Source organism: Onthophagus taurus, chromosome 3 (genome assembly GCF_036711975.1).
Source record: "Onthophagus taurus isolate NC chromosome 3, IU_Otau_3.0, whole genome shotgun sequence".
NCBI classification, from domain to species: domain Eukaryota; kingdom Metazoa; phylum Arthropoda; class Insecta; order Coleoptera; family Scarabaeidae; genus Onthophagus; species Onthophagus taurus.
Genome location: NC_091968.1, coordinates 5,632,694 through 5,646,448, shown reverse-complemented (window position 1 = coordinate 5,646,448; position 13,755 = coordinate 5,632,694). Strand labels below are relative to the sequence as shown.

The following is a 13,755-nucleotide window of genomic DNA, read 5'->3' as shown; positions in this document are numbered from 1 at the left end:
AATAGAGCGTACAGAATGTTAGGATTTGTAATGCGATGTTGTGTCGATTTTACGGATCCTCTTGTGATCATTAACATTTACAATGCTTTTATTAATAGCTTGCTGAACTTTGGCAGCAGTATTTGGAATCCCATATACTCTTCATATACTGAGAAACTAGAGAAAAATCAGAAGAAATTTTTGAAATTTCTATATAAATCCTCTCAAATTTACGTTAATTACAATTCCGCGTGGAGACTGTGTGGCTTGCTTACCCTCGGTCAGCGAAGATTGCTTACGATTCTCCTTATCTATTGTCCCTCTTCGCCAGCTGAGGTATGATTTTCTTTTTTATGCTTCTACGCCGCGCACAGTCGCATACAGAAACTCTCCAATTATTAGAATGGAGAGAATGGTGGACCGCCTCGGATAGATTTATTCGGGTATAGTAGACTGAGGTATAGATCTTTGGCCCGTAACGTTATTGTGACGTCTAACAATTTGATGATTAATTGATAATTAATTTGATAAACTATGATGCTTATTCTAAGTTACTTTTAGTTTCTGAATTCATTTAGTTGTGTGTCCCGTGTTTGCTCCCTTCTTGTACATGTACTTGTACGAAATAAAAAAAAAATTGCGGTTTGAACTTTTACCACTGTATGATGTTGTTCAGTATTAATTGTATTGTTCAAATAGTGGTCAATATTACTTTTACTGATAATTGTTCTTTCATCTCGAGCCGCATTACTAGGATGAATTGTGTGATAAATATTGTAATGGTTGATGTTTGTATACGATTCTCGTGTAAAGTGGGTTTCGGAGATAAGACATGTATCAATATTGTTTTCTTTAAGTATTATTGGCAGCATTATATTTAGTTGTTGCTTTTTAGACATTTTGAATCGTTTGGTTTAAGTTGATTCTTGTTGAAGTATTTTTTTTAGTATTAGATCTAATTTACGATTAGCCTTTCTATCGACTAATGTACTTACAGTTTTCTATGCAGCTTCACCACTCGCTTTTTGGGCATACAAGACACCTGGCTTTCTTTTATTTGAATTTACTGTTTTCTTATTCTTGATGACTTGTGCGTAGTTCCTTAATCACAATGCATCCTCGGTAGTTTGCTGGATAATTTACTCCATACTCGAGTTAAACAAAAACCGCCAAACATTAGTCGGTTTTTGTGGCAGTAAGCTTTGGTGTGGCTTTTGCACTGGGGCATTTGTTTTGGCTTTCTGTACTTTTCGATTTTGACACGCATTCCTAATACACTGTTGGAAACAAGTCACGAGCACACTCTATATAATCTGAACGCGTGAAGATAAATCCATAATATTTGCGGAGCACAAAGGTTTACTGTAGACGAGTTTATTCAGGGAGTTCCAAGTGGAACATTCCGTCGCTATGGAGACCGAAGTGGATGGAAAATACCGGTCGTTTTTAGTGTGGTGTGAGGGACCACATTGTTATCGTACTCTGTGCGCAATCGATGGGCGATCGCGTTACTTAAGCGAGTTTGAGCGAGGAATATTTGTGGGTATGCACATTGTGGGTGTATCGTTCCGTGAAATTGCGCGTCGTCTCGAGCGGTCGTTATCGGCTGTGCAACGGGCATGGCGAGAATGGTCTGAGGTTGGACATAGGTACCTTCAGCCCCAGCACACGAGGATCGCGCTCTTGTGCTCAACGCTTTAGCGCCGTGTGTGTCCTTCTCAAGGCAACTTGGAGCTGTTTGGCCACTGGCAGGGGAAGGCGCACTCACTACGCGAACTGTACGGCGGCGTTTGGTAGATAGTGGACAGGCGCGCGCGTCGTGCAATACAGCAGATTCCAGTAAAACCCGAGCACCGCAGCATACGTCACGAGTGGGTCGACGCTAGGCATTGGTAGGTTGCCGAGTAGAGGGATATTTTGTTTTCCGACGAATCAAGATTCGAATTGAGCATCGGTGATGCGCGAATTTTAGTTCGTCGGAGCCGTGATGATCGTCTACTCGAGCAGTGTCTGCAAGAACGCCCATCCACCGACAACCGAGCATTATGGTATGGGATGCGATTACATATGGCGGACGTACACGTCTGCTGCGTGTATAGCAGACCATGACGGGTCAACGATACGTAGATGAGATGCTACGGTCTGTTGTATACGAATGCTTCCATGGCTAGCTCGGTTTCCGCATCTGAATCCGATCGAACATGTTTGAGACATGACTGGTCGGAGACTTCTATATTAACCGGCTTCCTCGGCTAACGTTGAGGAGCTATGGAGGCGAGTTGAGGTGGCATGGCTGGCCATCCCTCTCGCGACTTATAGACTCCATGCCACGTCGTGTAGCGATGGTACGCGAAGCTCACGGGGGATACTCTCGCTATTGATGTTTCTCTTCCCAGCAGAGTTGTGTCGTTCTCCGTGTGAGAGTAAGTTACACTACTTTAGTACTACTTCCATACCAAATTTTATTGCGCTAGACACACGAGTTCAGATTATACAGGGTGTGCTCGTGAATTATTTCCAACAGTGTATGTTTGTTATTTCACGGATTCTTTTTACATCTTCTGACGGTGCAAAATCCAGAGAACATGTGGGTTAGTTTACAAATGTTATAATTGCGCTCCAATAGTACATCTTTCATATCATAGCTATCACAGCTTTTATGCATCTGGTCTCAAGTGGACCATAAGTGGAGTAGGACTTAAATCTGAACTAAAATGTTTACATACTACAAGAAGTCATAAAGTAATAATCTAATATTTATGAATTTAATATGTATGTAATAATAACAATTTAATAATACAACATTTTTAATGGGATCTTGCAATATCTGAAAAAAAATTTAAAATATCATCTATAGTGAACTCCAAGCTAATCATTGATCCAGGATAACATTGTTGGATAAGATCCTCCAGCATTTTATGTTGTTGAATAAATTCTTCTTGCATCGCCCGCCATACCACGGGTAAAAGATTACTTTCTTCTGATAAATGTTTTTCGACTTTTTTATATAAAGCTTCCAACCCCCTTTTCACCGTCAACCCCGGGTATTGACTAATTACTTTTCGGAGTTCCTGTTTACTAAAAGCTAATTGATAACTTACTTCCGACATTTTAACACCGCTTTGAACTCTAGCTTGAACACCATCAAAGAATGTCTAAAAAAATATATTTTTAAATTAAATTAAATATTTATTATTTACCGCACATTTAATTTCTCTAAAGGCTTTCCAAAATACAATGTAACATAACCTGTCAAAGAATCATTATATTTTTGTTTAGCCTCTTTCCTTTGGACATCCAAAACGGAAATTTTCATTTGAGATAACATCGAATATAAATGATGGTAATTTTCTAAAAAAAATACATAAAATTATCCTAAATTGAAGATATTTTTTTTAGTTTACCCATTTTGATAACTTGAGGTGGGCCTTTCGAATTTTCAACGGAATGTAATGAAATGCACTCAATGATTGTATCGATCAATCGCGTGTACCATTTCTCCAAATCAGCTCTGCGATCGCTTTTTAATAAAACCTCAGCGTTTCGCGAAAACTCCTCCAAATTCAAAACGTAGGGTAAAATCCCACTTTTTGCTTTTCGCGGAATTTTGCACTCTTTAATCGACTCGATTTGTAATTGCATAAATTTATCCAAAGATCTTTTAACTTGGATCAAAACGGAAGCGAAAGTGTTACTTAAATAAGTACTTTTTGCAGACATTACATGTTGATTTAAACAAACCAAAACGTACATTGAATAACTTAAATTAAAAACGTTAAAATAATAAATTTGATTTTCTTAAATATCTTACAAGCTATCTTGTTTTTCAATACAACTAACAAAGTTAACCAATTCTTCTTCTAAACATGAAAATAAACTCGTCATAACTTTTCGTAAATCTTCTTCAATTTTTTTATCCACCTTTTTATCCATTAATGTTTGTTCCATTTCTCTACCATCGAGAGTTGTTTGGGTATTTTTTGAACTTGGGCTTAAAATGTCTAACTATGTAAATATAAGGAAAAATTAAATTAATTAATACAGTCAAACTTCTATACAGGGAATTTCACTTAAGAATTAAGATGCAATATACAAAAATATATTTTCATTGAAAGCAGGGTGTATAGTCTTCCACACGGCGATCGACTTTTATGACTCTGTCACTTTCCTACTGTAGTTATAAAACGAACAAAGACGGTGTTGCAACAGGTAGTTTCCCATTGTAGAATGCTGGGATTCCTCCCTTAAGGCCGCATTAAGGAACACACTTTACTTGCAAATTGTAGAAAAATAATAGGATGATATACGGGGTGTTTCAAGTTTTTGTAGCAGGACTTTAACAGTCGATAGATCTTTTAAAATTAACACAAAAATTTCATATAAACATAGGTCGACAAACGCTTTGTTTTGGAGATACAGGTGTTCAAATTAAATTTTTAAATTGATTTTTATTTAATATTACACGTGTATTTAAACCGATTCTTTTCAAATTTGGTATATGGAGGTTTTTTGGCTTGATAAAAACGATTATGGACTCCGTTTTACTATAGCCGGAATTCAACAGGATTTGTGGCTTAAGCAGGACGGTGTCACTGCTCAGACAAGCATGAGATCTCTTCAAGAACTGAGACAGCTGTTTCCAAAATGCTTGATGTCTTTGCGCGAACATCCACTAGCCAGTACGATCTCCAGACCTTATTCCCTGTGATTTTTTTTGTGTGGGGGTTTCTTAAGACTGAAGTTTACAAACATCATCTGAGGACTCTGCCAGCCCTACGACAAACGATTCAAGAAGACATTGCTCGTATTCCTCAAGAAATGTTGATTAGAGTAATGGCGAACTTCCAAACTCGCATTTGGCAATGCATTGATAACGAAGGAAAACACTTGAGCGATATACTGTTCAAAAAGAGGAACTTATAAAACATAATAACGTAACTTCCCTTAACATGAATGGAATTCTGCAGATTCCATTCATGTTAGTACAGTTTCGTTAATTTGTACCATCTGTTTTTTATTCAACTTTCAAATTAGGGAAGGAGTTTTGCTGCACCCTGTACCTATCTTTAAAAATTCTCAAAAAAATTGGTCTATATCGAATAATAAAAAGCGGATTATCTTGAAAACGATTAACTTTAGCGCATTTTGATAAGAGTACGGGTACTTAAAAAAGTACAGAGAATAAGAATTTTTATTCAAAAAGCCAAAAAGTATATTGTCAAAAAAGTTATTGTTATTTTAATTCGTGTGATTCGTAAAGAATACGTTACAGTTCGCCCTCTACCGGCTATAGTAAAAGTGACTCCATAAACGTCTTTCTCATGCCAGAAAACCTCCGTATACCAAATTTGAAAAGAATCGGTTGAAATACACGTGTAATATTAAATAAAAATCAATTTAGAAATTTAATTTAAACAGCCTGTATCTCCAAAACAAAGCGTTTGTCGGCCGATGTTTATATGAAGTTTTTGTGTTCATTTTAAAAGATCTATCGATTGTTAAAGTCCTGCTACAAAAACCTGAAACGTCCTGTACAAATACTCATTCTCTTATTTGTTGTGTTTCTAATAATAAGTACATATTTTTTTTAAGAAATGTTTTGAGAAGGCGTGCATTGTCTAATTAAAAAAAAAGGGCGGAGGATAATTACATTCTTTAAATTAAACTAAAATTAGAACTAAAACTAGAACTAACACTAGAAACTTTCGGGTTTTGCCGTGCGTCTTTTAATAAAAGGTTTGACGTTTCTTATGCCATGTTGCAACCTTCTGCAGAAACTGGTTCGAAGTTAGCAATACTCCACCAGATCTGGCACGTATTCTGGTAAATCCTCCGGAATGAGTTTTCGGCGAAGACCCTCTACAGCATCTTTAACTGGTACCCTAGTAAAAAGGGATTCCACATCGAAACTTACCAACATATCCCCAGCATCCAGCTTTACACCTTTTACCGATTCCACAAAATGTGTAGAATCCCTGACATACGATTCCGTGTTACCTGTAAAGGGAGACAGAATCTTTGCAAGATGTTTGGCCAGCTGGTATGTTGGGGAGTTGATGGCGCTGACGATAGGGCGGAGGGGGACGTCTGGTTTGTGAATCCTCGGTAGTCCGTAGATTCTTGGTGGTACCGGCGCCTGCACAAACAAACCTTTCTGCTGTTCTGCTGGAATTCCTGTGGATTTTATCAGTTCGTATAGGTTCATCATTTTGTCGTCGTATTCTTTCCTGTCCATAACAACGGTGGCAGTCCCCTTGTCTGCTGGTAACACGACGATTTCTGACTTTTCTTTTATAGATCGGAGTGCCTTCTTTTCACCAACTGTCAAGTTGGATTTTGGTGGTTTTGCTGACTTCAGTACTCTCGCAACTTCTTGTCGGATCTCTTCGGCTTTCAATGCAGGCATCCCTCGGACAGCTGCTTCCACTTCGCAGATGATTTCCTCCTTTGGGACCTTCTTCGGGGCGATTGCGTAGTTCAATCCTTTGGCGAGCACAAAGGTTTCGTCTTTCGTTAGTGGGACATTCGATCTGTTAATGACGATTGTTTCTACTGGTAAACTATTACTTTTCTTCTTTTGTGACCGGCGTTCCAGAGATTCAAACTTCTTGATGTGCGTGTCACGGGTCTTCTGAAATTCGCGATCAGCCTTCTCCATTGTTAGTCTGTCCACTTTGTCCCAGTCTTCTCCGGATATACAATTGGAAAGTGAGAGGTGGAGTCGTAGTAACTTCTCACTTATTTATGTTTGTGCAGGCGCCGGTACCACCAAGAATCTACGGACTACCGAAGATTCACAAACCAGACGTCCCCCTCCGCCCTATCGTCAGCGCCATCAACTCCCCAACATACCAGCTGGCCAAACATCTTGCAAAGATTCTGTCTCCCTTTACAGGTAACACGGAATCGTATGTCAGGGATTCTACACATTTTGTGGAATCGGTAAAAGGTGTAAAGCTGGATGCTGGGGATATGTTGGTAAGTTTCGATGTGGAATCCCTTTTTACTAGGGTACCAGTTAAGGATGCTGTAGAGGGTCTTCGCCGAAAACTCATTCCGGAGGGTTTACCAGAATACGTGCCAGATCTGGTGGAGTATTGCTACAGTTCGAACCAGTTTCTGAAGAAGGTTGCAACATGGCATCCGAAACGTCAAACCTTTTATTAAAAGACGCACGGCAAAACCCGAAAGTTTCTAGTGTTAGTTCTAGTTTTAGTTCTAATTTTAGTTTAATTCACACCGGCCGTGAAAGCCTTTGTACTTATATAGATTCTTTAAAATTTTATTATTCTATTATTTAGACATTCCTAAAAGTAATATTTTTTTCTAAGACTTTTATACTAGTTTTTATAATTAAATTTTAGTTGTTATGACTAAACTTTGGTTTCTTATTAAATTTTAGTTTAAAAAAATTTAAGTTCGACCCTGTCTTTGTCTGACTGTCATAAATCTTTTCAGGTACTCGAGCGGGCAAAAATCACCCGGTTTTTATTTACGACTGTCATAAAAACCGATCTGGATGTAGAAGAGTATACCTACTTACTTTGTCCCACATACAATGCAACATGTCAATATAATTATAGTATATATAGGATATTATAGTAAAACCTCGATATAACGAATCAATACGGGGAACGCAGTGTGTTATAGTATAGCTCAATAAAAATATACAATAATCTACTATCCGTGCAAAAAGTCAAGGCCCCTCAATTTAGAGATCGATATCTTCGTAACCGCTCGATGAAAAAAATTGCGGTAAAGTTTATTGAAATCAGTGAACATTTCTACGTACCATATATTCATTAGATATAATATTTCGGATTCACGGTTTTCTTTTTATCGCGAGTTAAATGAAAAAATTACCCAATTTTTGAGAGTGCCAGCAACTTTGTTTACTTTGCGATTTTTTTTCTCCAAAACTGTTTGACGAAAAAATTTCAAATTTGAACTGGTGGTAAACCGATGTGTTCTTAAAGTGGGGCATATTTTATTTTTTCGATATTCCATATGGTTTCGCGGAAAATCGCGGTTTACTAGGATGCGGTTATTTCAAAAACGACCTGACGGATTTCAACGCGATTTTTACCAAAATATGTCAAATAATGTTGGTTGTCGGATTCCGTTATCAGTTTTTCAAAATTAGGGCTCCCTAATTTTTTAAGAGCGATTTAATGGAATTAAAAATTAAAGAGAAACAGAAATAAGCTCTGCGAGTAGAGGAGGGTTCCGTCCAATCGGAACAGATGGTGTGTCCCAGACACTATGTCGCGCTTTTATGTTACCTACATAAAGAAATAAGGCGCGACGTCCTGTCTGGAACGCACTATCTGTTCCGATTGGACAGAACCCCTGTCACTCCGCAGAGCTTATTTCTGTTTCTCTTTAATTTGCAATTCCATTAAATCCCTCTTACAAAATTAGGGAGCTCTAATTTTGAAAAACTGGTAACGGAATCCGACAATCGACATTATTTGACATATTTTGGTCAAATCCGCGAGGAAATTCACCTACCCGTTTTCGACATAACGGCGTCTTACTAAAGCGCGATTTTCCGCGAAACTGTATGGAATATCGAAAAAATAAAATATGCCACTCATTAAGAACACACCAGGCTACCACCTGTTCAAAATTCAATTTTTTCGCACGATAGTTTTCGAGAAAAAAATCGCAAAGTTGACAAAGTTGCCGGTACCGTAAAAAATCGGGTACTTCGTTATGCATTGTCTGAACATTGTACGTATATTAGATTATATAGTATAACTAGAATCATTTGGGAGTAGCCGTCTTAAGAGACGTACGGCTAAACCCAAATGTTTCTAGTTCTAGGTCTAATGTTAGTGACAGTGCTAGTGTAAAACTAGAACTAGCACTATACCTAGAACTAGAATCAGGTTCTAGATGTAATGTTAGTTCTAGTGACAGTGCAAGTGTAAAACTAGAACTAACACTATATCTAGAACTAGAATCATTCATGTTAGTCAGCGCTAGATTGTTGTATATTTCCATTGAAGTAGTTGAAAGGTTAAATATACGTATTAGAAAAGTACGCATATTAGATTATACAGGATGATTTTTTGATAACGATCCGCCTGAGATATTTCGGAAACCAAAAGAAAATTGAAAATTTCTGAAAACAGGTCCATTTATATTTCAAGGGCGAAACGGTTTCACCTATTCTCGGTCTAGTGTTAGCTCTAGTTTTGCACTAGCACTATCACTAGAACTAACACAAGAACTAGAATTATTCGGGTTTAGCCGTATTGAGAGACGTGCGGCTAAACCCGAATGTTTCTAGTTCTATCTCTAGTGTTAGTTCTAGTTTTAATTATTATTCAGCGTTAGATTGTGGCATTTTTTATTGAACGAAAAGTAGAACTAACACTAGACCTAAAATCAGAAATATTCGGGTTTAGCCGTATTGAGAGACGTGCGGCTAAACCCGAATGTTTCTAGTTCTATCTCTAGTGTTAGTTCTAGTTTTAATTATTATTCAGCGTTAGATTGTGGCATTTTTTATTGAACGAAAAGTAGAACTAACACTAGACCTAAAATCAGAAATATTCGGGTTTAGCTATGCGTCTCTTCAAGACGGCCAAAAACTCGGAGTTATCATAAGGACGTCACCTTTTTTAAAGCAAAACTTTTTCTTTTGTAATACTACCCAATGCCTGTACTATTAACCTACGTTGCATTTTATGTGGGACAGTGCAAGTTGATTCGTTTGCAAAGTAGTTTCGTAACTATGGTTACTGTATTCATATATTGCAAGTTATATGAAATAGACTGCCTAAGTCTGACGTCACAGAGGTGGGCGGAGCTTATACTGACTCCAAACAATTTCGTTGCTAACCACAGTTGCTAAGATAAACCGCCAAAAAATGTCATTTAAAATGTCATCAGTTAGTTTATTTTATTTTAACACTAATGGAAAGTTGCATATGGTGATTTACCGTTAGCAACGAGAATGTTTGGAGTCAGTATAAGCCATAGAAAATAGCTCCGTAGAAATGCAACTCTCTAAACAAAAACTTCGTACTAAAAATTGAACGCATGTGGCGCCATCTGTTGTGGATATTTTGGAATTATTCAGCTACGAACCTAACCACTATAATACAGGTTGGATTGGGTTTATATATAAAAGCTCCAACCACAGAATAACTGTTTGGAACCACTAATGGTGGTTCTAATTAACGTTCCGACTGGTTGGAAATTCCTCAGATCCAATTACTTATGGCAATTACACCTCTCAAATAATGCCGCCACATTTCAATATCACTGCATCATATGACATGTGAGATTGCATCTGACGAGCTTCTAACCAGTTATAACGTTAGTTGTAACAAAGCAATAATGTCAATTATAATCTAATTATTTAATCATATCATTATTACTTTATTATACTCTTACCGAAAAATCACTTTATATGACGTTTTTATGTGTCATTCTGTACAAACTTCAAGTTAGTGGCAAATTTAAAAATATAACACGAATTGGAATCTATACTTTTTAAATTAAAAGAATGATACTGGTAATAATTGTTATTGCTGTCTCTCATCATTCCCACTATTAATAATAAAATTGGTGTAATTATTATTTGTTTCCATCATTCGTATTAAAATAAAATAAAGAGTTGCACTTTTTTTAATGGATAATTGTTATATTTATGTTCTACCGGTTTCTAACGAATCTAACGATTCATAACGATTCGTCGCATCCGCCCATAATTACACATTTATTTAATTTTTAATTTTCTTAAGTTTTTAATCACGAACAAATGTTTAATACTGATACCAGGCCTTTTTTCAAATAGGGCCGTTAACTATTTTTTTTTTATTGGCTCATACGAAAGTTTTTTAAAATTGATTGACCCCATATTTTTTAATTTTTGATTCTGAGGCTTAGTTTTTTCAAAAAAAAAATAATAAAGTTAGAAATTACAGGCCGCGAATTCAGTAGCGCGTCACTCAGATTTGAGCGTACGATTGGAGCGTATAAAAATCAATAAAATTCCTGGAGAGAGACAATGCTACGAATCTTATGCGCTAGAAGAAAACAGAAGAAAACGGGAGAGAAATCACGTCTGTGATTTCTTTCTTCTTACTTAAAACGTCACAATGAATCAGGGGTGGGGAATTTTAAAGTTTTACATTAATTATTGCAAAAATTAAACAATTTTCGAACGTGAAAACGTTACTAATCCGTCTAATTTAATTTACATTATCGATTTTTTGAAAGACGGTCTTTATAATCGATTGACGTTAACGGCCCTATTATGACGCGTTCCTGAAGATGACTCTATGTTGAGTCGAAACCGGTAGAACATAAATATAACAATTATCCATTAAAAAAAGTGCAACTCTTTATTTTATTTTAATAATAAAATTGTTAGTTAAATTCAATTATTTCAGTATAGATGCTAATGCCATCTTACGGTAGGATTTCGACATACAATCAGACCCAAGTTCTCCTATCAAAGATCCCTGGGGCTGGTATAAGCTCCGCCCATCTCTGTGACGTCAAGGCTTAGGTTGTCTATTCCCGGTATAACGAACCTCGTTAGAACGGACAAAATATTTTTAAATAATACTATTAATATTGTCTATTTATTAATATTTAAATATCCGTTATATCGAGGTTTTATTATATTAATAAATTCTTTTTAATTACTTGAAAGAAATTAACGCAAAATAACTGTTCTTGCAAACAAACAGGTTCTAATTGCGTTAAAACTTTATCCAAAACAACTTTGAAATTCGCTCGATCTTTCGTAGAAGCCTCCAATGTCCAATCAATATCAGAACCAAGTAAAGCAACATTCTTAACCGGTAAAGTTAAGTTATTAACAACCCCAATGCTTTCTCGCGCGATTTCAAATAATCTCCTTAAATCCTTTTCGTACAATTTCCCAAAAGATTCCGTATAAGATTTTCTCAAATAATCATAAGCTTTTCTATCCATAACCTTAAAATTAAAAATTTATATTAATCGAAATCATTTATATTAATAATTACTTTTGTCCAATGCATTAAATCAGTGTAAAGCTGTAATTCTTTATGAATAGCGCCATGTTGGGGTAAAGAAAAATTATCCCCCGTTCTTATAGTTTCTCCTTTTCCATGATTTCCATAATGTATAAACAAATTATTTAATTGGCGTGTTAAACTGACTGAAAATTGATCTTTTAGTTTTAAAAATTTCTTTTTTTGTTCTTGAACCGCCGCCATATCCAATAAAGCGGGCTCAATGTCAGCGTTTAAAGCATTTTTTAATGCATTACTTGCACTTATAGCCGCTTTTATCCCTTCGGGGGTTGTAAAATCGGCGTTTTCTAATATTTTTTGATGATGTGATGATAAATCAAGCTGACCCTAAAGAATACATAAATAAAATTATATTTAGAGTTTGTGAGTATAAATTTGATTAAACTTACAACAATTTTTTCCAATTCATTGAATAATAAAATATTATTACGACTTGCAATGGCAATTTTGCTATTTTTTTTCTCCATTTCTTCCATTGTGTTTTTAACATGGCACAAAATTTCATCATAACCATCTAATCTCTGCTCAATTTTCTCAGCCTCCTCAATAGCTACATCTAATTGTTCCATTATTGTTTCAACTTCACTTGCTAATAATCTCTGAACATTTTCGCTCTCCAACAATGATAAATCCCGTGCTAAATACTCAGTAAATGCTTCTGCATTACTTATTGCGTATTCACAATCAGACATTAATTTTGTTAAATCTTCCTGTTCTTTCTCTGTAATTGGTTGGATGTCTTGCAAGTCCATATCAGGATCAAGACAAAGAGGAGATGAAACAAAGTTACTTTCCGGTGTTAAAATATCCTCCATCAGCCAAGTTTTCGGGACGTTTCTAAATTTAGGCTTGTCTTTTAAAACATATTTATTGGCTTGCCTCCATATCGTTACAATAAACGCTTGCCTTTCTTGCCAATTCAATGCAACCCACCTATACATTTTATCTAATTGCAAATCAAATTCCAAAAAGCGTTGATCCTCATTTTTACCATCAACCGATTTTAAATCAACCAACGACCAAGTTCGTTTCTTTTTAAACGTTTTATCCGTTTGTTTCACTTGAACTATCGAAATATTCGCCGGTGGATTTATCGTCGTCGTTACGCATAATATTGAAGATTTTTTCTTTTTTAATAATTTCCCAACGTGACATAGTGCTAAAACACGTTCTTCACTTGATTCAAACACCTCTTTATTTAAGATATTTCTTGTAGACATTTTTTTTAATCAATATAAAATAGGTTATGTTTTTTGTTTTGACATTGACATTTAGTTTTGACAAATAAGTTTTAAGATTATAACATTTTATTTAGATTTATTAATTAATAACAACTTCGTTTCATATTCAATTCACTTAAATCATTTTAGAAACAATTTTTAATTAATTAATTTTGATCCTTTTAAAATTATTCTTATACTTTATTTTATGATTTATTTGGAATTTATGATTGACATCTATTGGTGGCGGTTTGAACTTTATTGTTATAAATGATCATTATATTAATTATTTCGTGTTTATTAACTTAATTTTCAACTTCGTATGTAATTAAATTCACTTAAAAACATTTATTATATTGAAAATAATTTAATTTTTTAATTAATTAATTTTTGTGTTGAATTCTTGTAGCGACATCTACTGGATATAAATTTAAGTTTATTCCTATAATAAAAAAGTTAAATTTTGAAGTTATTTAAAAGTTGATTTTTATGTATTTTTATTTAAATATGTGTTA

General features: G+C 35.4%; 2 protein-coding genes across 2 annotated transcripts; both read right to left on the bottom strand.

The window, feature by feature from the left end:
• Positions 1–2,730: 2,730 nt before the first annotated feature.
• On the bottom strand, positions 2,731–13,297 carry LOC111418417 (exocyst complex component Sec3). The gene is made up of 7 exons (XM_023050961.2): positions 12,410–13,297; positions 11,991–12,347; positions 11,647–11,940; positions 3,791–3,984; positions 3,384–3,739; positions 3,185–3,330; positions 2,731–3,134 (listed from the first exon to the last, which is right to left on the bottom strand). Exons 1-7 carry the CDS (start codon positions 13,238–13,240, stop codon positions 2,787–2,789), a joined length of 2,526 nt encoding a protein of 841 aa, XP_022906729.2. The 5' UTR covers positions 13,241–13,297; the 3' UTR covers positions 2,731–2,786.
• On the bottom strand, positions 3,992–11,640 carry LOC139429261 (uncharacterized). The gene is made up of 2 exons (XM_071194828.1): positions 11,411–11,640; positions 3,992–10,542 (listed from the first exon to the last, which is right to left on the bottom strand). The coding sequence occupies exon 2, from the start codon at positions 6,635–6,637 to the stop codon at positions 5,768–5,770; it is 870 nt and encodes a 289-aa protein (XP_071050929.1). The 5' UTR covers positions 6,638–10,542; positions 11,411–11,640; the 3' UTR covers positions 3,992–5,767.
• Positions 13,298–13,755: the final 458 nt, after the last annotated feature.